Below are 26,135 nucleotides of genomic sequence, written 5' to 3' on the forward strand. Positions count from 1 at the left end.
CCACTGACGGACAGGAAGTCCAGGACTCGGTGAGGGGCCCTGGGCGCTTTGGAGCCCAGCTGCCTGGGGCCTGGACTTCTGCTCCCTCATCTGTACAGTGTGAATGATGTCAGAGGCCGCTCTCCAGCAGCTCTGTGCTGTTACATTACACAGAACTGCAACTCATCTGTCCCCATGTCTGCCTCCCAGACTGGGCTGTGCACTGCTCGCATTCACCTCGATACCTCCAGCGAGCCGAGCGCTGGGCGTGCGAGTGTCAGATTGCCCAAGGCACGGACTGCCGGTGTGAACGCGAACCCTGTCTGCAACGCAACACTGAGAACATTACCTCGGAGAGAGAACCAAAGAACACCCCGGAAATCTAACGTTATACATTAAATGCATCCACATGGCTGGCCACCGCTCTGAACGTTGAGCAACTCTAGAATGTAAGCTGGAACCACGAGAAAATGGTTGTTACATGTCCCCAAACAGCAGGCCTGCCAAAGTCCTAAAAGAGTTAAGGTACTAGTAAAACAAAGCAAAATCTTTACTGAGTGCTTTTAAAAAAATACTACGGGTATTCTGTATTTTTCCCCTTTAAATATAATTTAAAAAATATATATATATTTTTAAATTGATTTCAGAGAAGGGAAAGGGAGAGAGAGAAGCATCAATGATGAGAATCATTGACCAGCTGCCTCTTGCACACCCCCTACTGGGGATCAAGCTGCAACCTGGGCATGTGCCCTTGACCGGAATTGACCCTGAAACCCTTAAGTTCGCGGGCCAACACTCTATCCACTGAGCCCAACCGGCTAGGGCTAAAAATAACTTTTTAAAAAACCTCTGAGACTAATAATAAGTAATCCTTCTTTAGTTTACTGCTTAGCTTTTAAAGACAGAAAATTATTTAAGAAGCCAAATGTAACAACTTAATGTGGCATAGGCTTATTTCAAGAGCATCAGTTTGCAATTAAAACACACACACACACACACACACACACACACACACACACACACACACTCCTCTTTATTCTCCCCAGAGTGGCAGTGCTGCAAATGAGAGAATTTTTGAAAAAAGAGCTGAGAAGCGGCCTGTAGTGTTCTGAAGCAGACGTGGCATCAGGGAAACCACCACTCAAGCACACAAGTGGCATTTTGTGATCAAATTTATTTTTTGTTTAAATTTCATTTACTTTGTTTTACTGTAATTTACACAAGAGACTGCCAAGTAAACTAGATATTTTACATTCACCACACATTCCCTCAAATCTCCACAGTTGTTAGAAAAACATTAAAATCCGTGCGCTGGGCTCTCGTCTCCATGTGCGCCCCAGCTCCCAACGATGCCACAGCTGCCAGCGAGAGTTACGTTCATTAAGAGGAGAGGACGAGACTCTTTATTTCACAAAATTAGCAATAATCCTCCTCGCATCAAACACTTTGCCGACAATGATTATGCGATGACAAAACCTATCTTACAACAGTGCTCGGAGAGTAAACATCAGTCTTGATCCTGAGTACACAGAGGACATACGCCAGGTGGGGCTGGTAGCTGAGGATCACGGCGTCACGGAGCAGCAGACATCCTTGTCTGAGTCACCACGGTCACTTGGGTGGGGACACGGGACACGTGGGAGGGAGAAGTGAGGGGTGCGGGGCAGGACTGTCAGCGAATCAGACTACTAATGCGATGTGACTACAGGGGCTGGCGCGTTGCAGGAGGGACTGGAGGTTAAAGAAGACAGTTTGTAACCTGAAGGCTTCAACAATATTCTATTCAAGCTTCCAGGGCTGACTGACTGACTGACTGACTGACAGGAGAAAAACTCGATTCGGACAAAGCAAGCTGATAAGTTCCTACCTAGCTGTCCTTCCTTTCTTTAAAACAAAAAGGGGGCAGCAGCTCTAACCAGCACTTCCATGATGCTTGTTCAGGGCGTGTTCCAATGACCTTGTACTTGAGGGCACGGCCAAGCGGGTGGGGGTGCACTGGCCCCTCTGCAGGGCTCCTAACCGTGTGCAGGCAGACCTCACGCTGCCTCTTAAATGCTTCCTATTTCAAAGTCAGTATCTCTTCCTTAAAGTGTTTCAACATGAAAAGAGCAAAACACCATCCCTATCTACACTCTAGCGCGTAAGCTGTGAGGAATCGAGCTCATTTGCATAGTTTCCAAGCAGTAATTTCAGAAAACAGTCTTTTCCAAAAAAAGACTCGGCGGAAGCAGTGCACTCCCCGTTTTTCTAAACAGCCTACAATGCTATTAATCTCTTCATCAATTTCTTTGTTTGCCTAACAGGAGCCTGAACATTGTATAGTGTTTATTATACACCACAAACATCATCTCCGTTTTTTGCTATGTCTGATGTAGAAAAATACTTGAAATTTAAAATACAAAAATCCAATAAAAACCGGATTTTTCTTTTAAAAGGATTTTGTCCCTCAGGGCAAACAGGTAAAAACTGGCCTATAACTTCACTCCTTACTAACAGATATTATCCAATTTGGCTGTGAGATAATGACCATCCAGAAATAAATCGTTATATATACATTCAGCGTTTACAGTCCACATTCACTGGAATACCAACACATTTTGAATTTTTTTTTTTTGTGTGTGTGGGAGTCAGTTGCTTATGAGAATAAAATAAAAATTTTAAGAGACTAATTTAAAAGAACAGAAAAGTAATAAAAGGCTATATATATACACATATATTTATGTATGTATATATATATATTTATTGGTCCACAACTTGACATTTATGAAACATACCAGCTAGTATTACACTGCAGTCAATTTGTCCATTAATGGTATTACTCTGATTATTAAAATCTGTTCCAGGTATATATATTGAAAATATTTTCTTTTGCATTCTTGCTGAAGATAGGTACAGTACTTTGGAGAAATTGTACTAATCCCTTCAGTATGTTTATATGTACATATATACACAAGTGTGTGTATTCTGATCTGTAGCTCTACATGCGTTTTATATACAGCTACAGACATACACACACAGACATATATATACACGTGGCTGGGAAGCTGTGCATGTGAGTCCGCAGTCACAAGCACAGCACGTGGCTGGGAAACGCCAACACCGCGAGATCCTGGTCAGAGTCTTCACTCATCACTGGCTGCACTTGTGCCCCTCACTTGACCTTGATTACGTAACTGCAAGGAAAGCGAAAGAAGGGCAATGTGTTAAAATTCAGAGAGACGCCAAAATGTTAGACAATAGCTTGTTGCACACATTCTCCTGAAAACAAACAAACAAAACCTTCCACGTATTAAAACTTTTGACAGAAAATGGACCCCAACTACTGCCTTTTAAAAATTTAACCTCTTGAAGATTTGTCTTACTAATGGCGTAGCATTTTGTTTCATCGGAGGGAAAATAAATGAGAAGCGAATACAAATCACAGAAACTTAGAAGAACTTAACAAAAAATAGTAAGTTGAATTTTTTTTTTTTTTAAACGGGAACACTGAATTTAAAGAAAGGGCGGGGGGTGGGGGGAGGGGTGGAGATCCTGGCAGGGTTCATTCATTCTTATTTGGTACAACTACTTCTCTTCACTACTGAACACGTCAGGGCTCCCATGTTCTGTAACTGTAGAGCAGGCATCACATGTAAGGGCAGTAACGAACTACAGTGGAGTGACAAGAATGTTCTGTCTTGTGCTTTTCCTCAATAAACACCACAGTTCAATGTTAACAAATGACAACAGTGTACTGTCAACTTTTGTTTATTCACACTGGTTTCAATACTGGGAGATTTTTGAGGCTCTTTTATCCCCTCTAGAAAAATCTCTAATTTGAGGAAATAAATTTGTGCTAGAGGAACAAGACCATAGACATGTTTTACACTGCAAATAAAAGCCAAAGTAAAAAACTAACTATAAGATAATTGAAGAGTCAACATAAAGGATGACTTTCTGGTGTTCAGGAAAAAAAATTCAACTAAAATGAATTATTGAGGTTGGCCCTTATGGTATGGGATAAAAGGTCTTTGGCTTAAAATGCTTTAAAATATTTCCTTACTAACCACTAAAGGTCAATTAACTGGCCATCGACAGCTGGTTTCTAACCCAGTAACACTAAGAAGTAGTTGGGGATTACTAAATCCAACCTGTTCCATTTTTATACAATAGTGTTTACTGTCAATTTCTAAATTACAATCTCTTACATTCCAAAACTTAAACCACATTTAACACTTAGCCTCTGCTCAGTGAGTTAACTACTCATTACTAAAAAGGTATTGGTTTTGAAATGTCCTTTTTACCCAGGTCTTCACTTACACAGTTGGATATTGTCTCTGACCCTACAGGGGACTCATCTAGACATCAGCAGCCGACGTGCCTCGGACGGAACCCTTCTTACGCATCTAAACGTAAAATAAAATCATGAGCTGCTGAAATCACAGACTCTGCATTGGGTTAGTCAAGCAAGGGGAGAAAAAAAGACCTAGAAGAGATTGTGAAGTGACCACTGCCTGTTTATAGCCATTTCCACACAGAGAATGAGGTTCTGAGGCCCTTTTCGTAATCTTGGTCTAAAGAATATGTTGCAGAAGGATTTTTTTGCACAGCATAAAAAATGTTGTGCCTATGCTTGAATCTAGGAAACAAAAGTCTGCAGACTGATGATGTAAAATTATCAAAGGCAGCCAAGGGAAAATGAGCCGTTCACCAACAAGGTGAGTAAATGCCCGGATGGTCTGGCTCAGCCTTCTATAGTCCCTGGACCAGACAGGAAGCCATGAGGAATGGCCACCTCCGTGGCTTCTGAGAACAAGGTCCCTCCGAGAAGTTCTTTATGGGAAGTTTCTTGAAAACAGGAAAGCGGAACGGAAGAAAAAGCCAGCACAGGAACAATGTGTGAGAAACAATGAAGGACAGACACAGGGATGCGTCAGAAAGGACAGGCATTCATAACAGTAACCTACAGACAAGTGAAAACCTCACTGAGAAAATTAAGGAAAAGAATGAACAGAAAAGGAATAAATACGAAAAAACACATTTCTAAACCGCAACCCTTCGCCCCCAACCCCACAGAAGTGCTAGTTGAGAACACACGCGAAAGGTTTGCTCAAAGCATTCTCTCCGTTGCTTTGCCTAAACCCAGTATTTCTGTCGGATTACGGGCAGCGGCATTCCTCTCATGCCTAACCTCTCAAGATGCTATTCCTTCTCTCCAGCGCCAAAAGCCATTTGAAAAAAATCCAATCCTTAAAATATTTCAGAATTAAGGAGAGAAGCACAATGTATCCAATTCTATCATCAGGTGTCAGGAAAACAGGACCTCAGGAAAGGGAAATTCCTCCTGGCGAAGAGGACGTGACGCCTTAAGCCTTAAGCCTCTTCAGGAGGCGGTGCTTTCTGGGGAGGCGGTTTGGCCTAGAGGCATACTGCTGCCCAGACTCCGCAGATGCTCACGAACCAACTATTAGATGTGGAATAGAGCATCCCTCACCCAATGACTAGGGCAAAAGAACTGAAATGGGATTGTATGTTCAGATGATCAGCACTTAATCTGAAATTTGCCTGAAAATGCTGTTGAAATATGTACCCCCAACCCTGAACCAATGATAGATTCCTACCAACTTCCTGGGGGAGTTAGGTTGAGTCATGTGGGTGCAATAATGATGACAGCTTCTAATAACGTGGCCTTGCAGGGAGAAGCGGCGGAGACTGCAGGCTCCCTACGTAGGCGGGAGCGAGTTCCCACCCCCTGTCAGGGCTCTCATCGTGTCAACATCGGGGCTGTTCTGTGTTCAGGTAGCAGGAGACTGAGAACTTGTGAGGGAAGCAGGAGTAGCTCCCTGGGGGAAGAAGAGGTCTCAGCCAAGTTCCATCCAAGGGGTCCAGAGACAGACAGGGTTCAGAGCCCAACCCAGGGAGGCTCCCCCTATCACCCTGCAACTGTGAGTGCTCTTCCTCGCATTATGGCCAGCTCCTCAACATCAAAATCCAAACAAACAAAGCCCCTTCCTGAGCGTTCCAACCAACAAAATAAGTCTGTTTTCTGTTCTGTCGTGGTGTTGGTAGATCACTTTTGGAGATGCCAAAGCTGTACCATGAGTTTAGTGAGAATGAGTGTGACCATGCTGCTTGCTTTTCAATGTTCGGCTGACAGCAGCTGCTCACAAGGGCGGAGGAAGAGCCGGCAGGGATCGCTGGGGCCTGGACTCCTGCAGGGAGTGAAACCAGGCAAGGAGGGGAGAAGGGATTCAAAGGGCGGTGGTGGTGGGTGCCTCTGGCTGAAGGGCACCTGACTCCTGAGTGAGGGGAGACGGAAGCAAGTGGAGTGGGTGAGCGGCATGGGGAGAGGGACAGGACACGCCCATGACGTACGCTGGCCTGTTTACGTATTTTGACGGGGCCAGCCTAAAACTAAGGGGGGAAGCGAGTCCTCCATGCTTGCCATCCGATCACCCCATCCCCAGATCCAGAACTCAGGAGTCAGGCTAGCAGTACAAGAACCTGATGTCAACGGGGCTTCCATTGTCTGGCCTAGAAACCGAACCCCAATTTATATTGTTTTCTCTATGGGAAATCATGTTCCAAATTTCAAAACATCAACTTAAAAATTTTTGGAACAAAATCCATTCATAAGTTGGAGACTGGCTGAAGTTTACTTTATGTATAAGATAAGGTTAAAACATGTATTGCCTTATAAAGAAAGTATGTCCTAGTCCTTTCAGGAGGTTTGTATAAAGCTAATTAGAAGCAGATCTGCCGTAATCACCAAAAGTAAGCAATTTTAAACAGATTCTTTACGATGCTCCGCGCCAAATAGATTTCTTTCTGTGCCAAAGAACCTGATTTGCTGCCACTCTCGTGTGATTAAATGGAGTTCCTGCCTCACACACAGGCATTTGTCAAACACTCTCGCCTGCAGGGCTTCCAAAACGAAGACTGCTGGCAGGACTCGGGGTGACTGCATGGAAACCGCTAGCCTGCCCTGGACATTCCTGGGGCTCATGTCCCCCGGGGGGCCTGACTTTCAACTGAAAAGAAGTGCAGCCGAGAGCAAAAGCAAAGGCAGACGGGTGCAAGAGGAAGTCGGGAAGAACCTGTCTGTGGGAGAGATGGGTGCTCAGGCACTAAAGGGCCCGCTCACTGGTCCTGGGGAGGAGGAGCTGGGTGGGTTTAACTTTGAAACATGGCAGGCTGACCTCCAGGCCAAGGATCACCAGTGTTTCTGCCTAAAGCTTAAAAAGAAATGATTCCTCCCTAGTTGTGGGAGGGGAGGAGGCTTTTCTGGAATCAGTGATAAAACCACTCCTCTTATCCTTTCTACAGAAGAGGTAACTAGGACTTCCGCCCTAACATTAGTGACTCACTGTGATGATAGCAAAATGAGCCGAAGGCAGCTTAGCCTGGTAAAGTGGGTCTACAAGGACGGCGAACCTGACACCATCAAAGAGAACTGATGCATAAAAAAGAATTTACAAACAACTGGACACCTTACAGGTAACAGGTTCTAAATCAAGAAAGCTCTAGTCTCCTTTTATGAAAAGATGCTCAACAAAAGAGAAATCAGAACATGTGAAGAGATATTAGTGTCTGAAAAACTTGATTTTGACAAGGAGATACAGATTAAGGAATGGCTTCTGATAATGCTCTTCTTAATGCTAAGTCTATACTTACTAAGCACACACACAGTACTAGAAAGGAAAATTTGGGAATTTCCACAAAACAGGAGGTCTTACTGTTTCTAATTCTTTCTGGGTTTCATCTTCCATTCGCCTAATATCTTCCATTGTCAGATCAATCCACTTGTCAATCCAACAGAAAAGCTGGCGATGAAAGTTTGTAAATATCCTTTTTTCTTGCTTTTAAAACAAAGAAGAAAAGTAGTGTAAGATGGTCAATCTCTAAGATTAATGACACACGAACTTTATATGTCCCAATTAACACATGACATCCACATACACTTGGTTTGAAAAGACTACTATGTCGATTGGTGAAATTCTTAGTTTCATACCATTACCATTTTGTAAAACAAAATAAGGAGTTCCTTGTGAAATGTGAAAGAGTCTCTCCTTGCAGAGGAAGTATGATTTACTGGAAACTGAAAAAAATGTGATGAGTACATGCTAATCCTGCATAAACTCCTGCTGGGCCTGATTTATTATTACCTTTTCTAAATGTCAATCACCAATGGTCAACTCAAATTCCTAACTTTTCCGTAATTCAAAGGAATACTGTGAGGTGGAATACAATAACATCCTGAGAGAGGAGTCCCGGGCTCTTGGAATAAGATGTTTTATTAAATTAAGAATTATTACATACACTCCGTTAATTTTTCTCCTCTAATGTTACTGCCCATATATATATATGTATATATGTATATATAAATAAACCATATATATAATTAGTGATTTTAGTTGCTGGATTATTTTAAGTTTTATTAAACTTTTCCAAGGAGAGAGAAAAGTGTACTGGAAAGTGAGTACTTTACTATTTTTGGACAGCCTTCAACTTTTACATTTTTTCCCATGAACAGAAGGGACTTCATCAATTATATGTGTGACTTCTATTTATCAGAACTAGATTGCTAATCTATTATTATGATCCAAGAGGAAAGAAGGAAGCCAATATTTACAGAGTGCCTACTGTGGGCCAACTGTAAGCAGGCCCAAGAAGAATCAGTTTCCAGACTTTAAGATTCTTTTTCTTTTTTTTTAAGCGTTAGAGCAGTTACAGTTTAAAAGTAAAAAAAATTATGGTGAAACTCTGCCACTGTAAACCGTGTGGGTTCTAGAGATATAAAAGGGGCTTTTTTATAATGATAATGGAAACACATTCACCCTATAGGAAAAGTAAATACCAAAGAACTTTCCATATTCCTTCTGTGCTTACAACCATGTCTATTTTTATACAATTGCAGTTCTCTCCTCATTCTAGATCAGTGGTTCTCAACCTTCCTAATGCCTCGGCCCTTTAATACAGTTCCTCATGTTGTGGTGACCCCCAATTTCATTGTTACAAATTGAACATAATTAAAGCACAGTGATTAATCACAAAAACAATATGTAATTATATATGTGTTTTCCGATGGTCTTAGGCGACCCCTGTGAAAGGGTCGTTCGACCCCCAAAGGGTCGCGACCCACAGGCTGAGAACCGCTGTTCTAGATCAGTTGTCCCTGCAGCTTTCACTTTAATAAAGAAGTCATAAAAAAGGTGATTCGAATTTGGATCCTCGGATTATGTTACCCTAGATTCAGAGGGTAGCTGTTCTTAGCGAAGACCCCAAAAGAAGACATGCCACAAAGGAGCGCAAAGCACACAAGGAAGTGTATGTGCAGAGAGATCTGTGGGAGGCGTGAGGGGCATGGAGCTGAGCTGGGACAAGGAGCGCCTCAAGAGGCGAGGCCTGGTCTCTCCCTCCAGCCAATGCCAAGACACCATGCCCCCTGGGGCCATGCTGTATGTGGACAAGGCTCTCTACAGAAGAGCAGGGCTAACCATCAGGAAAGCACTTTGAACAAAAAATGTTATAGACTTGCCCTACCGGTTTGGCTCAGTGGATAGAGCACTGAAGGGTCCCAGGTTCAGTTCCGCTCAAGGGCACATGCCCGGGTTGCGGGCTCGATCCCCAGTGGGGGGGTGTGCAGGAGGCAGCAGACCAATGATTCTCTCTCATCACTGATGTTTCTCTCTCTCTCTTTGCCTCTCCTTCCTCTCTGAAATCAATAAAAATATTTTAAAAAACACTAGTCTTCCCTAAAGCAAGCCTCTTAAAACCTCTGCTGGCATCTATCAGTGCTGTTTCTAGGGAGAAAAGAAGGGCAGAGATTTGGTATAGGAACAGTGATTTTTACCTCCTGAGACAAAAGAAGTGGTAACAGAGCAAATATCCCATGAATAGCTACCTCAAATCTGAAGCTAAATTTAAATCACTGCAGTTTTAACAGACTTTACCTTCTGAATGAAGTTTTCTACTTTGCTCTGCAGCCCCCACCACTTGAATTTGATGGTCACCAGCTTATAGGCACACATCTGAGGGCAGTCAGGGTTGTTTGCCAGCTCCTTCTAGATGAGGAACATTGAAAAGGAGAAATCGTGACTTCAATATTTATGTTTTGATGAAAACTGACTGCTGTGTAATGACATCACAGACATGCATGAAGAAAATTATACTCTCATATGTGTGTTTAACTTAGGTATTTGGATATTTGAAATCTTTTTAGCAAAAGCAGGAGAATTCCCCCGCTGCAACCCTCCTTCCACAGACGAAGTTACTTCCTGACTCCACGGTTTAATAGGCGCATTGCTCTGTCTCAAATTACACTATTCAGATTTCATATTAAACACCAAATTCTATTCACATCGTATCCATAGTGAGCTTTAATACGTGAGTGTTCTCATAAAGCCATTACCGCACTCCCACCATGAACTGCTGCGGCACAATAAGAAACGATGAAGTTGGTTGTCGTCTGTGTCTTCAGACACTGGCAAGTGGGGAGGCTGTGTTTTATTAGCTGAGGTATCTCAGTGGAAGGGGGATTTCCAAAGGGATGCAGCAGCAAAACTGATCTGCATCAAGTCCCAAACATCCGGACTTTAAAATCCACAAATGATTACACCTGATAGTTGAAATGGTGAAGTCAGGGAATCAAATCAAGAGTTGTTATGGTAAAAAAAAAAAAGGGGGGGATATATATATATATGAACGAGGGAGAGGGGTAGGTGGGCTATTTGGATTAAAAGGGACTAAAGAAACAAAATGTAATGTCTACAATTTACATTCCCAAGAAAACATAAGGGAGCAACAAGAATTTGGATCCTCAGATTATGCCACCCTAGATTCACAGAACTTTTAGATTCAGTCAAAAAAAATTTAATTATGTATTTGTGTGGAGAGAGGGAGAAAGAGGAAAAATGAGAAGAGAGGGGACAACAAATATGCCAACGTGTCAACAACTGATGCATCTACGTGGGGGTGGTCACGGTTTTCTTCTTGCAGCTTTCTGGCTAGCTCTGAGATTTTGATTATGAAAATTGGGCAGGGCGACGGCAGTCCATGGCACTCTTGACCCCTTCTGTGACTCCGTGCAGGCTTCTGCCTTAGTAGGTTCCATAGCAGCATATTCGTTTTCGTTAGGGGAAGAGGTGACTGCAGGGTTGAACCACGAGCTCGCAGCACACAGCTTCCAAGGTGGTGTGTACAAAAGACCAAAAGACTCCCGAGCTGACCCAGAAGAGAGCCTGGGATGGGCTCACAGCAGCAAGCAAAGGCAGACATGGTCTTACCTGCAGAGCTGAGTTGAGCCCAAAAGGCAGGTTCTTATCAAAGAACCACAGAGAGCAGAGAGGGGCTGCAGGTGTGGTCTAGGGAAAGGGCCAGTCTGTAAACTCTAAGCCCCAATGCTGGTGTTCTTACAAGATGAAAGCTACTTCTCAAACCCAACTAAGGGAGTGTATGTGCCACACTTAGCTGGTGGAACTCAAGGGCATAATACATGTTAGTTTTCTCTCTCTCCCTCATTCTTTCATAGAGTCATATTTACCACTTTGAATTTGAAAAAAAATTAAATAAAGCTCCTTAAAAGAGTAGAAAGTCGTGTGCAACACTACGGGGCCCTTTTTGTAAAAACCAAATTATTGAGTGAAAAGATAAAGCAGCCTTTCACAAGGGCTCTCCCCTTCTTCACCATCGTCCTCAGCCTCACAGATCCCAGACATTACAATGCCAGCATCAGGCAGTGTGCCACTGTCACTTCCTGTCAGCTTCCACTCACTGGCATATCCCACTTTCAATAAGTTCGCTGTATGAACAAATATGCTTTCTATTTAGCCACATATACATGAATTCCAAAAAAAAAAAAAATGATGAATTTCTTGGTCTTATTCTAAAACCTCAAGATTATTCTTCATTTGTGGAATCATAGCACCAGACCCCATTCCCCCTTTCACTCCCCAAACTCTCAATAATGTTCCAGTTTCAAGTGAATTCTAAGGATAAGATGTATGAAAAAATCCTACTTTGGTATTATTAATAGAACTCAATGTCCTATAGAGTCCCGAATGATTGATCAACTTTTCTCAGAAAACCTCTTCTGTAGTAACAGTTCATCTTCTGAATAATGAGCTGGTACATGACTTAAATCAATGGGGTAACACCATAAGCATGTAAATAAGATTATTACATACAGCAAACCATCCTTTTCCAGGTGAGTTCTATGTCAACAGAGGAACTTGGCAAGCGTATCTCTATTTTTCCATGATTTCCCTCCCATAAAACAGAGTTCCACTGTGAAAATTCGGTAAATGTGCGCGTGCACACACACACCCATACTTTATGAACAAGTTTAATTCAGTTAAGTGTTAAGTGGGTGCCATTTACAACCCAATCTGTGCTAGGTGGTGCCAGAGGACACAGAAGTGGCTGACAGAGAGGAGAGTAATTATGTTCATAAGCAATGATAAAACCACTACTCTTGGTGCCAACCACCTCCCAGAAGAGCCACCCTTCTGTTGTGGCTGCTTTGGCCCTGGGCAAAAACCACATATTTGCAACTGCCCACCCCCCTCCCTGACCCGCAAGGACCCATGCTCTCCTGTGTGCCTTCCACAGCACGCAGATAGCTCCTGAGTACCCAGCTTTACTGAAATAATGACAAAACCGGTCTCTCAGAGATCATTTTCCAATAAGCAATGAGCCAGGGCTGAGGTCCTCTCTAATCCAATGAGCATTGCTGAAGACCTTCATATGAAACACAATTTGGATATCTGTAGAAGACAGCGCTAAGATACACCTGCCAGCCCTGACCGGTTTGGCTCAGTGGATAGAGCGTCAGCCTGTGAAATGAAGGGTCCCAAGTTCGATTCCGGTCAAGGGCATGTACCTTGGTTGCATGCACATCCCCAGTAGGGGGTGTGCAGGAGGCAGCTGATCGATGTAAGGTGGGCAGGGTCCTTAACCCCCCTGGGCCTCGCTTCTCTGTCAGTAAAATGGAAGGCTGGGCTCTATCACAGCTTTCCATCCTCCACTTCCATGCCTTCCAAAGTAGGGGTGAGTGAACGGAACTACTCCTCAAGAGTCACGGTCAGCCCAGGGCCACAGGTGGCAACACATGTGGCCTTGACATCCAATGTCTTGTCTTAAAACGCCCTATGATTTTGTGTCCCCCCGAACCCCCGCCGATATTCCTGGCCTTATTAACAAAGCCCCCTGCCCACACACTCCGGCTGAGTCCTCTGTTTTTCCATGACTTCCAGATGAAACATTCCAAGGTCCTGCTCAGCAGGGACTGCTGACACTGTAACTCCAAAGCCCAAATCATCAGACACCTTGTGCTACATGAAAGCCTTGGGTATTTCTAGTAGGACATTGACTCTTCAAAATTCTCCCACCGTTTTATAAAAACAGTAGGATCAAGCATACATTTAGTTTCCTTCTAATCAAAGAAGCTACATTTAATACAAACAAGCCCATACCAATCTTGGGTTCCAAGAACAGAGCATATATGTGGCTCCAACAATTACCTACATAGTTTCTCACATTCCTTCCAGTGAGTCTGGCAGACTGCTCAAGTCAATTACAGCAATACTGGTAAAATATTCAGTAATAATGGCCTATAACATTTAGTTTAAAAACTGTAAGTGATAGGACAGGACAAAAAAGAACCAATTCTCTCTAAGCTATCTTCCCCAAATCTAAAATGTATAGTCAGTCTCAATCTGCTATTTGTTTTCCATCTAACTTACAAGTAATTATTTTTAAAAAAAGTTCAGCCCTGGCCAGTGTGGCTCAGTTGGTTAAGTCCCATGCACCGAGAGGTCGCCAGTCTGATTCCTGGTCAGGGCATATACCCAGGTTTCGGGCTCCATCCCCAGAAAGGGGTGTGCAGGAGGCAGCTGATCCATGTTTCTCTCTCCCTCTTCCTCTCCTTCCCTCTAAAATCAATAAAAACATCATATTTGAAAAATAAATAAATAATAAACTGCCTGTTGCCTTTATTTCTTGGCCTAATTCTTTACACTATAAATATCTCACATACTCTCTAATATCCCCATGAGAAAGCTGAGGACATAGAAGCTATATATTTTTCTTCAATTATTATTACTAACATATGTGATATTTGAGGTCTCATCCAATCTTTTAAATGAATGATTAACAATGTAAAAAAGAACAAAAAAGCTTAATATGAATATAAATAGGTCTATGTTATAAACACTTACAACAAAATCAATTACATGAATCAGGAAATATAAGTAATTAAATAGTGAGCGTATCATTTATTTTTATTCTCTCCTATGTATAATTCATTTTCAAAATAATATATAAATATCATTATATTTAAAAAAACTAATATGCATAAAAAATAAACGCTTAAAAACTTTTTGCCCTCAGCTGAGTATTTTAGGACAAAGATTTACTTTGCTCTAAATTATCTGGGTAATATTTCAAATTTTTATTCGTCTTTGACTATAAACAATATAAATGTTTTCCTTCCTTGTTTTGGATGTTTAATAAATCCAATCTAAACAAAATCAAGCTGAAAACTGAACTAAGATCTTTAATATATAACTTTAGTCCAGTCCGTATTTAATTTTTCCTAATCTTAAACTTCTAAAGCAAAAACAAGTATGTATGCAGAGTAAAATATAATCAACTCTCAGAGTTATCAGAAATATTCTTGTGGGGAAAAAATGCATAACTTTTAAAATGTGAAAAATCTTAATTGGACGAATATTTGGGATCCCCCCCAGCCCAATCAGAGCAATGTTCTAGGATCCATAGAACCCAAAGGGGCTCTAGGGTGTCTCCCAGCCCACAAGAAGGCTCACTGCTGGGGGCAGGACAGCTTCTTCTAGGGCCTTTAACAATACATATGTTTTCCCAATCTTTGCTCTTCATCAATTGAAAAAAATAACCAGAAAACAGGCAAAACAGGGTTAACACTCCTAATCTACCAGTAAATAGAATTATTTTGCTGATAAACACAAGATTTATATAGATTAAAGCATAAAAATTTTAAAGAATAATTGAAAATAAAAGGTATTTGAAAATGTTTGGTTACCAAAAGACAAGAATAATCAGAAATTCTATAAAATGAAAACCATGGGCTAACAGAAGAACCCAAAATTATGAATCATCTCTGCATAATTTAAATTTCATCTGTAACATAGTTGTGAAATGTTCCCCAAATTGTATTTATTTTGTGCAGTCACTGAATTCCTTATATTTCACATTTCTTACTATACATGAAGCCCCCAAACTCAAATCATGTTTTCAATTTAACGACACATATTAGGTTACTCTGAGGTATGTGGATGAGGCCTAGGGGAGAGTAATGTATACGAAAGCCTCACAACATAACTAAACAAAACCCAGCATGTTTAACTGGAATGGTGAGCAATCAGCCCTGTTATCCACAAGAACTAGTTTCTTGTATCTATGACAAAAAAATATACACAAATGTAAGAGAATAAAAAAAAAAAACACACAACCACAACCAAAGGCATTCTGAAAACTCATTTTCTAAAAATAGTCTCTCACAGTCTTCTGCTACATATAAACTCCCCATACACAGTCTCTTACTTAAAATGTATGGGGATGAAGATGGAATAGGTATATGCCACATTCAACCAAAGGTAATACTTTGCGAGGACACAGCAGTTTCTAAAAGACTCACACTCCCTTCATATCTTAATTTTTCAATTTAAGAGAGTCTGAATGCTCAATTTCAGCTGTTGATTTTGTAATGTAAGTTTCCAACCCAGATTTCACTAAGCAAGTTAAAAATAAATGATCTGCTGGGGCTGTTGCCAGTACACGCATCAGTAAATATCAACACAAAATTATAGAATATATGTGAAATGTGTGTACTGCAATTTCAAGCAAAACCCAATGCCCCAACTCACAGCCATTCCCTCAATTCTGTTTAGATTTTGCTGGTCATTTTGATAGACCTACACCAGACATATATTCTCTCAAAGTATATGGCAAGTCCAACATTTGGTTTTTATTTGGTTTAAAATAGTTACCTGGAATCCAGTAAATACTCAGTATCCACTCTGAGCAAACATCTGTGCTAGATAAGCTAAGTCAGACACAGAGCCTATGGCTGGAAATTCAGTGAATAATGTGGGACGAACACAGAAGGCTGGGGAAGGGAGACAGAGGGAAGACATAAACCTTCTCCCAGACACAAACACACCAAGTGCCATGAGGTCATCAACCAAGGCCCCCAGAAGGGTTCAGAGGTAGAAGATTCCTACCTGTTTGGGCAAATAAGAAATGTTAAATGGAAGAAGTAAATGTGAGATCAAGTTCAAAAGATTAAACCAATTGTCCATTAAACTAATGTCACAAAAATAAGCAAACTGAAACTAAGGCAGGAAAATTTACTGCCCGTGAGAAGATCATCATGCCCATTTTCCATGTCTCCAAACTTAATATTTTTGGAGCTCACACCCATTTTACTAATAAGAACGATTACATGCTTCATGCTTGTGTCCAATTACTCTAGGAGTGACACTATACACAAGTGAAAACACAAGTTCACTCTTTAAATAAAACTCATGAAGAAAACCTGATGTCCCTGACAGTGTCAGTAAGACACTGCAAGAAGCCCAGCCTGCCAAATCCCTTCTCGAACCTGAGGAAGACACTTCATGCCTTCAGGCCCAACTCCTTCAGTTCTGCCTGAGAACAGACACATTTGTATTCAAGGTAAATCTAGAACTCATCATGTACTGCTTCTGGGCACTTAGCTTTGTGAAGACATGCAACAGTGTTTTTGGTGTCCTCCATAGGAGTTGCATAATTTATACCGTGTTAAATGCACATTTAAAAAAATCAAATTAAAAACCTAGCTGTCAAGTCCAACATTTGATTTTTATTTGGTTTAAAATAGGCACTCAAAATAATCAGCCATGTTTTTTAAGGTCTGCTTCATCTATCTATATATATAAAAGCCTAAGTGACCGAACGACCAGTCGACTGGTCGCTATGACGTGCACTGACCACCAGGGGACAGTCAATGCAGGAGTGCGCTCCCACAGCCAACCTTCTACAGCCCCTCCCCCTGGCTAGCCAACATCCCTCGGCCCTGATGGGCTGAGGGACCCACCCACGCACAAATCTGTCCACTGGGCCCCTAGTTAGATATAATCCATGATGTGGTCTAATCAAGAAACTAATTATTAAGCTTCATTATACCACCCACTATGGGATTTCAAATGTAGATTAGAGAGGGAACAGCTTTTAAAATGCTTTCACATTCAATAAAACAATATATATATTTAAAATGCCTTCACATCTTTCCTGGGAGTCACAGCCATGTCTAGATGAAGACACAGGAGAACACGCTCAGTCTTTCCCGTGGGAGGCTACCAGTCAAGGGTAGTGCTCATTAGCCTCTTGAGGACTCTCTGGGCTGCTTTCCTGCTCATCTAAATCTCAAAGAGATCTATCTCCACAGCTAAGTTCCACCTTCTCCCACACCCTCCCCCCCATTTTATTCTACCAATCACCAGCCAACAGAACCTTGTGGGTCACCGACAACCAAGCCTTCCACCTTCTTTATACAGATATGAGGTAGGAAGAGAAAGAAGTCTTGATAGTTGGGCAGGAAACACATTAGCATTCCTAAAATCCACACACACGGCTGCCCTCCACTGGCTTGGAGGATCCAGAATGGCTTTTCCAGCAATTATGAGTCTAAAGCGTGACTGAGCAGGTAAACAGCATGACAAACTGTTTTTGAAGGGCTAAGCTCCAACTGCCAGAACTGCTGCTGCCCGGAGTTAACTAATGCAGAAGAGAAATGGGACGTGCCTTATGATAACAATAATCAATAAAAAATAACGCAAGAATAAACTGTTTTCCCATACTCACAACTGCAAACCTATTTCTGCCCCACCCTGCATAAAGATAAAAGTCACGCCAGGCCAGTGTTGTCCAATGGTTAAGTGCTGACCCAGGAACCAAGAGGGGACCAGTTTAATTCCCAATCTGGGCACATGCTCAGGCTGCAGGCTCAATCCCTAATACATTGTGCAGGAGGCAGCTGATTGATGATGTTCCTCTCTCATCGATGTGTCTATTTCTCTATCCGTCTCCCTTCCCCTCTCTCAAAAAAAAAAAATCAAAAAAAAATCAATAAAAACATATTTTTTAAAAAGTCACAATTTCTGGATCAGCTTCTTTATTTGACCTGACCCCCTTGTATCCCAATATTCAGATACTGGCTGAGTCTTCTGAGAAGTGTCAAGCACTGTAAGGGCGAGGTGTTTTGGCTAAGCCTCTTACAAAGACTCTTACACGCCTGACTGTTGGCTATCGTATATATGTAGACCCAAAAGCTTAAGTCTTCAGAGGCATCTGGATTAAATGAAGGAAGAAATGAGGCCTTGCCATAGGATAAAAATGACATCATAACCTTCAAAGGTGGTGTTTCAGTTTGTTAAAATGACAACTCCTCACCAGATCAGGAGGCAAACTGGAAAACTAAAGGAACCCACATGTAAGTTGTTTTTCATAAACCATCAGAACAAGTAGTCATACCAATGCCACAACACACACAAAGCCTCCCAAACATAAACAAACCCAAACACGCACACATGCACACACACATGTATGTGAAGTGCTACAGAGAAGCAAGACATTTATATCCACAGAAACACACGATCCAGCCTGAGCAAAAATCTTTATCAGGTGATAAACTGCTCTCCTTTCACTATGCACAGAGTCACTTCATCAAGGGTTAAACTCTAAATAACAAAATATAATTCGTGTGCTCAGATTTTTGAGACTCTTATTTTCAGAGGGAAAATGAATACACAACTAAAGCCTGCATCTCTGAGTTTTTAGTTTTTGAAAATTAAAAGGATACATCAGACCTTAGGCTACAATAAAAAGGCCTGTATTCTTAACCAACATGGAAAATCTTAAAATCTCCCTGGCAACCCCATATGCCCTGCTAGCGAAGGCTTTTTAAACTGTGTGGCATTTGCTTTAGGGCCAACCATTAACCACATAACCACGGGAGGTAAAGACAGGTAAACCAGGATGTATTTGACAACCCCCAGATACTAGAACCAGGGAACCCCTGGATACTGGACAGAGAAAAGGAGTAACTGTCATAAATAGGATATCGCAGCTATTGATCTCATCAACACCAAGAGATGATGAGGGCTTTTCATGGTGACAATGATAAGAGCTACCACTTACTGTGTACCTCCTCTCTGCTAGGAATGGAACATTCATTCATTACTTCATCTAGTTCTCACAACCACCCTGAGGTAGTTATTAGTATCATTCCCATTTAGAGATGTGGAAGCAAAGGCAGAGTTAGGATTAAGTTATTTAAGTCACAGCTTACATGGGTTTTTAAAGGATCTCCCTAATGCCACTGTCACCTACAAAGCCCCTGCACACTGGAAACACATGACTGGTATTAACAGGAATCACCAAATTCTGACAAACCCCACGAATACAGAAAAGCACACAATTGCCATATGACACAGCATAAAAGGTGTAGGCTGGTGATCTGGAAACACCGGATTGAGTCAGAATCCGCTACGTAGCCACACCTTACACATCTCGGCGGATAGCACAGAATCAAGTTTCCTCTACAACTACTACCCGTGTTTCTCTGGCCAAGTTTCCGATCTATGAAACGAAGCAGTTGTGCTTACCCCACAGGAAGGTTGTGAAGATTAAATATGACCTTGTATAGTGCCTGGCACCAGGGAAAAGTTTTTTCCCCTTTCCAGTCTGGTGCAGACAAGCGGTAAATACTGCAATAATTCAGAAGGAAAACACCCCTGTGGGGTAAGTGAGAGAGTGTCCCAGAGAGCCTGAGGTTTAACTAGCTGTGAGTGCACTTTGGAATTTGTGCTGTTAAGGTGGGTCTCTGCTGAGGGGCAGCGACGGCCTTCAAAGCTGTGAACGATCGGGCAGCACTTCCCCAGGAGCGCTCTCTCACAGTCCTGGGGCAGTGGGTCCAGACGGGATTTCTTCTTCCTTTTTGCTTTAACTCCCATGCATCCCTCCCCTACTCTCATATGGCAGAAGTACAGAAATCTCCACCTGTCACCTTCCCCAGTGCTACCTTCACTGCCACCATGAGCACGTTTGGTGACAAGTAGAGGCCCCTGAGCACGGATACGATCAAGCCAGTCCACAGGTTCCTATTTTTCTATGTTGTACTATCAGCTAGTCATCCTTCTTACTCTATTTTTCCTTCACAGCAGTAAACAGATGGTTTAATTAGTTAATCTTGATTACCCTAGTTATTTCTAATCATGGTAATTCACTGAAATTCAGTTAAGCAGTAACTCAATTTATAAGAGTAGCTACATCCACCATCATTGGGCTAAAGTTAACAACCAAGAGGCAAATGGGTAGAAAGGCATGACTATCAGCCAGCACTCTCCCAGAGAAATAATAAGCTACTGTTTAATAAATACGCACACACAATGGGGGAAAAGACTGCAATATTACAACCTGAAACAATGTAAAATTCCCATTATTTCTAAAAACTAAAGCTATTCTAGAATTTTAAATAATCAAAATTGATAAAGACAAATCAGTGCTAGTTACAAAGGTAAAAATTGTACACAAAGAGGGAATGAAAATGGTACTCCAAGTTCGTAAAGTTTGGAAATTAGGTAAAGTTAAGTCACAGTGTCAAACTATCGTGCCTGTTATAACATTGGTTAGGCGTTCCTACAGCCAACACTTGAGCCTAAACATAATAGCCGAGCATGTAATGTAGCAATGCTTTTCAAGTTTACACTTGAAACACGGATAATTTGAAGAAAATTCAGTATTTAATTCACCTCTGAGTCTCAACCTGATGCCCTTCATTCCCTGTAAAAGTCCTGTCAACAAGAGAGTTATTACTTATTGGAGCAGGACGGCCTTTTAGAAGCAGAAGACGTGCCAACCTCAGAAGCTGTCCTCTGCTGCTGCCCGGCCCGCACGCTCCTGCGGAAGGCACCGTTAACCGCCTAAGAGTCCTCTGGAGTCCACAGCTACAAGTCTGGGTAAGGGTAGGGAGTTTTTAAGAACCCACTAGAGTACATTTAGATCATGCATACTGAATTTGTCCCTTGATTTGTAAATTACAAATATCACTTCCTGGAAATTAAGTTAAACGTCTCTAGTCATGGCCATTAAACTGGGAGAATCTGGAATTGAACTCTACCCAGCGAACAAATGTGAAAATAAGATCATTATGAATCATTTTCTTTTAGAAGGAAGTCAGACTCATTCTTCATTTTAATTGACATGCAAGACAATCTACAAAACGGTCTGACGCCCATGAAGAGCCATGCAAGGGGTTACTGTGGGGCTGTTACACTAATCCTCTCCCTGCAAGCAACAACTAGCACCCAGACAGATTCGTTCCTAAGTAAAATCCTGTTGGTGGGAAATCTGCCCGGGGCAGGTTTAGGTTCCTATGCTCCTCTTCTCCTGTCAGATTAGCTATCATAACTTGCCGTCAACACATTAAGCCTTCTGTAAAGGTTTGTCATTCAGTTTAACGAATGTCTTTAAAATGCATTATATTTCTACGGCAATTTAAATGATTACCTGGACATTGCTTTTCTTACTTCCCTGAACAAAATAAGGATATGCTCTTTACTAGAAAGCAACTACTTGCCATCGCCATTGTTCTCTGGTGTCCTGCTTTCCAAAATGTAACTATTAAAAGGCCAGGAGCATAAGCTTGGGCAAAGGGAGCATGTTCAGTTTTTACTAAGACTAAATTTAAACTAGAAACGCCCACTTAACATGGATTTTTGTACTGCTTCAAGTCTCCAAAGAGAACAATACAATCCCCAAAGACGAACTCACTTGTCTCTGTTAAGAGTTATCAGAATAGCATTATGCCGAAAGTGACACTCTGGCTCGGTTCTGTTTGTTAATGCAACACAGACTTGCTGGCCAACTGCAACTGGCTGTAAGTCCTTATCACAAATAAAACTATTTTGGTGCCATTTCTATTTTTCACTTAAACGTCACCAGCTCTCCCAGACTCAAGCCCTGTCAAGCGTTCTGTTGCCAAGACTCTGCCTGTCAGAAAGGTCAGCACCCAGTACCTTCCAGTTGGGTCCCAAAGGGCCTCTCTTGGTCTTGGCTGACTGGAACAGTGCTGGGTCTTCATCAGCTTTGTAGTCCTGCAAAGCAAAACAAAGTCAGAAGCTGAGAAGAAAACCAGAGAAAATTCTTTAACTTTGTCAGAACAGCGCTTTGCAGCTACTGGTACACATGACAGCAACTCATTAGGCTTATTGTGCTTCTGTACAAAATAAAAGTAGAAAAACACTTCTATATGACATTAAGTTTTCACTTTGGTTCTCTCTGTTTTAAACTTTTACCTTAAGGCAAAATGACTGCATAATAAAAGGTAACAGAAGTCTTGACTAGCTGTCTACTGGTTTATTGGAGAGCTATCTCCAAGAACAAATCTTCCAACATTTTTCCACAGTTCCAGCATTTTGATATACGTATCATATTCAAAAAATAAAACATGCCCATTCAAGTTTCACCAATACCCATAGGTGATGACATAGAACTAACTCCCTTCCCAGAGAGCCACTCCTGTAACTGGAAATACAGAACGGAAGTATTGATTCTGCGGCATTTCCCATGTCTCCCATGGTTGGGTCTGTGGTGGATGCCTCAACCAGGAAGTCATCCTCTCCAAACCCTAGTCCACGGAGAGGCATTGGGATACACATACTGTGACTTCCTCATGGAAGAGGTACCTCTCACTGCTCTAGCCTTGAGGTTTCATGCAAGGCTCTAGTGTGTGTAAATTCGATTTCCCTTAATATACTCTTTCTGATAGAACAGAGAACATGAACGAAGTAAACCTTTTTAAACCTGTTTCCTTTACAAAAGTTCTGTTGTCATTACACACATATATGTGCACAATCTATAGGAAGAAATAAAAACTACCTTTGAAGAGCTAAAGTTCAGGTGTAGATGAGTTGTAATAGTGACAGTGAGCAGGTCAGTTGGTCAACTGAAAATACTACGAGGAAAGAGCCCTCCCCTCTCACGCAGAACTCTGGACCCAGGAGTCCTTCACAGCACTGGTGGTGGGACCACACACTTTGGGGGAAGTGCCAAGACAAATCAACATGAAAAATCGTTGTTCTAGAGATTAGCAGTGAACATATTCCAAAGCACAACACAAACTTTCACAAATCAATGAAAACATGCTGAGAAGCGGCCAATCAAGACTCAAAAGCTAGCCCTGGCCGGTGTAGCTCAGTGGATTCCTGGTCAGGGCAACCAATCCATGTGTTTCTCTCACATCCATGTTTCTCTCTACCCGTCTCCCTCTCTTCCATTCTTTCTAAAAATCAATGAAAAAAATATTTTTGGGTGAGGATTAACAACAACAACATGACTCAACAGCTATTCAGTAAGTGCATATGACATAATGATTCCTAAAGAGAAAGTTATAAATGTAAGGAAGAAAAAAATGTGAGGTTCGGGTAAAAAAACAAAACTTTAAAGATAGCTGGGTAAATGTATGACCCTGACCTTGAAGCCTGTTTAAAGGTAGTCTAAGAACCTATAAAAAGGCCCAACAATCAGCTAAAATTACTACACAAGCAAACTGAGCAGGCTACACAGGGTCTTACTGCTTAAAATACACGATGTGGTATAGCCACAGGCATTAGGTCAGTCAGTATTACCCAGGAATGACAAACAGGGGTGAGCCGACTGCAAGGGGCCGGACAACTGGGGTTACTTCATGTGTCTGGGCACATCAGCAGAAGTTCAATTACCATCAGCGAACATGAATTCTGAAACTCCTATTTAGAACCACACCCTAAAAATTAACAACTTCACTGCTGACTGAGAAAAGAATCCATGGCACAGGGCTGGTCTCCCAGGGCCTGGATTCACAGCGAGAAGCCGGCCATGGCGCTAACATAAATAATCATGGAATCCATAGGACACTTTCTTCTAGGTCAGAGGCTTAGAATTAAAACTCAGAGACAAGCTCACTTTTCTCCACAATTGAAAACATTTAACAACATATCAAATAATCACTTTTAACATCATCTCCCGAAATCAAGGTCTATTTATTCATCAGCCACCATGTAGGAGGAGGTAGCGCACAGGATGCTAAGAGGTAGTCCGAGGAGTAAGGAGAGCCGGCACCTGGCTCTGGCTCCTAGCAAGTCACAGTGTAGCTGGGAGGAAGACAGAGAGGCAAACAAAGAAAAGGCACCTGAAAGCCAGGGAGGACCCCGCTAACTGCCAACAGAGAATGCAGAAGAATTAGTCAGAACTGAAACCAACCGACACCAGCCAAGAAAATGTATTTTTTAAATCATGTTTAAAAGTAGAAAACTCTTATTGCTAAGGTGCATTGTGTTAAAATGATTTATGCTTAAATTTTAATTATCTGTACAATGCCCAGAGACTTGGCTGGTGTTTCATTACATTTGAGGGAAAATAAATACTTTCTTTTTTCTTTTTCACTGAGTGTGACCTCATTGTGGGCAACATGCTCACATTTTTTTTTTCCTTTCAAAATCTAAAATGTTATAGAGCCTTATATGAGTTGAACAGCAAATACCACATTTCCTAAATTTAAGAGAGGTGATCCATTAAGAAGGAAAGCATTCAGCCAATAAACATGCTATCACTGAAAGACAAATCCTGATTTGAATATAATAAAATATAAGGGAAGAGGTCAAGGGGGCAGGAATCTTAGAATCGATGAAGTAAACGGAGACTGTAGAACTACTTCTGTGGATTCTACACTTGTCCACTCCAACGGAGAGAAAAACGCACACCACAATCCACAACAGAATGCACACAAATGTCAGTAGGGTTAAAGGGAAAAAACCCACTGGTGGAATGAATACACTAAGGGTAGTACCTACACCAAGAAACGACTAATTTAAGAAAAGTGAAATTGGTCTAAACTGTGGCCAGCATAAATTATTTTCTAACCCTGCCCTATTAGACACCTTGCTTTCCTTCTGTTTTCATTAGAGGTAAATTAATTGAGAAGGTGGCCCGCCCAGGAGCTGGCCCTAAGCATGACTATGGCCCCAGTGAAGGTGACAATGTGAGTGTATGGGTAACATGGACTTCTTGGACAATACCCCTCTCCTTCCTAAACCAGCTCCACATCTGGGTGCAACGTCAGGTTTTCCATGCCTATCTGACAGGGATTAATTAACGGAAGAACAGGAAATAACACTTTAAAACTTCACTCTGTTCCACAAAGTGTATTTCTGAGCCTTCGCTTTCTTTCAGTGCTGGCTGTTCACTGGATGCTGTTCTGCAATATGGATTCACAGAATAACAAGTGAAATAAACCTTGACGATAAACCTCACTTTACAGATGAGGACGCCACCGTCCAACAAGGAGATGATATGGCTCACCTAGGACTTCAACGCAAGGTTTCTTAGCCTCTGTCCTGGGCTCGTGCTGGCACTTACACAGGAGAGGGGAATGAGTGTCCACATATGCAGAGAAGCAAAACCACATTTCAAAAACACACAAAAGCAGCAGCATCAGAAACCGAAGTGAATTTTCCTACAAGAAATGAGTGTATGCATATAAAATACTACAGATACATATATCTCTAAAGCGTTGTCTTGTTCCCTCTCCGCTTTTTTCTCTGGAATATAGAGCAGCAGATATTAAAGATATACTGAACATGTAACAAAACCCAATTATTAACAATAGCACCTTAACCTTGACAGTTGAGAATAATGCATCTTGTCAAAACCTAGGAATTTTTTGTGCTTTTTTTGTTAGTTTGAACACGTAAATGTTTAATCAGCTGAATTAAGTAGCAAGATATTAAAAAGCAGGAAGCAGGTGTAGTTTTCACAGCCTCGGTTTTGTATTTCTGCAACAAACATTTAATTTGTTGAACAGTATCTTAGCTGCTGCATTTTATTCTTGGGTGTCTAGTTTGGTCTTTCTGTATTTGAAAAATGGCCGATTTATATCCGTATCACAACGAACAAATATATTCTTTCATGTATGACAGTTTCAGCATAGAGAATGCAACCTCAGCTACCAATTATAGCTGCAAATGAGCAATAGTGTGGAATGAGACAGCCTGCTGGCTTTGTTAGTATTCTGTCTCCTCTGGGATCCCATGGGGAAAGGGAGGCTCTGATGAAGAGAAGCC

The 26,135-nt window shown here is 41.7% G+C and overlaps 1 protein-coding gene across 1 annotated transcript in view; it reads right to left on the minus strand.

The window, feature by feature from the left end:
• Positions 1-1,133: 1,133 nt before the first annotated feature.
• Positions 1,134-26,135, minus strand: part of PITPNB (phosphatidylinositol transfer protein beta) — a 60,534-nt gene continuing 35,532 nt past the window's right edge. The window contains exons 8-11 of the mRNA XM_059677131.1: positions 22,053-22,130; positions 9,912-10,022; positions 7,695-7,817; positions 1,134-3,152 (exon numbers count right to left, since the gene is read on the minus strand). Of these exons, the coding sequence (XP_059533114.1) occupies positions 3,102-3,152; positions 7,695-7,817; positions 9,912-10,022; positions 22,053-22,130 (363 nt within the window). The 3' untranslated portion in view covers positions 1,134-3,101. The remainder of the gene's footprint in view (positions 3,153-7,694; positions 7,818-9,911; positions 10,023-22,052; positions 22,131-26,135) is intronic.

The sequence above is a fragment of the Myotis daubentonii genome, chromosome 19 (assembly GCF_963259705.1).
Source record: "Myotis daubentonii chromosome 19, mMyoDau2.1, whole genome shotgun sequence".
In the NCBI taxonomy this organism is placed as follows: Eukaryota; Metazoa; Chordata; class Mammalia; order Chiroptera; family Vespertilionidae; genus Myotis; species Myotis daubentonii.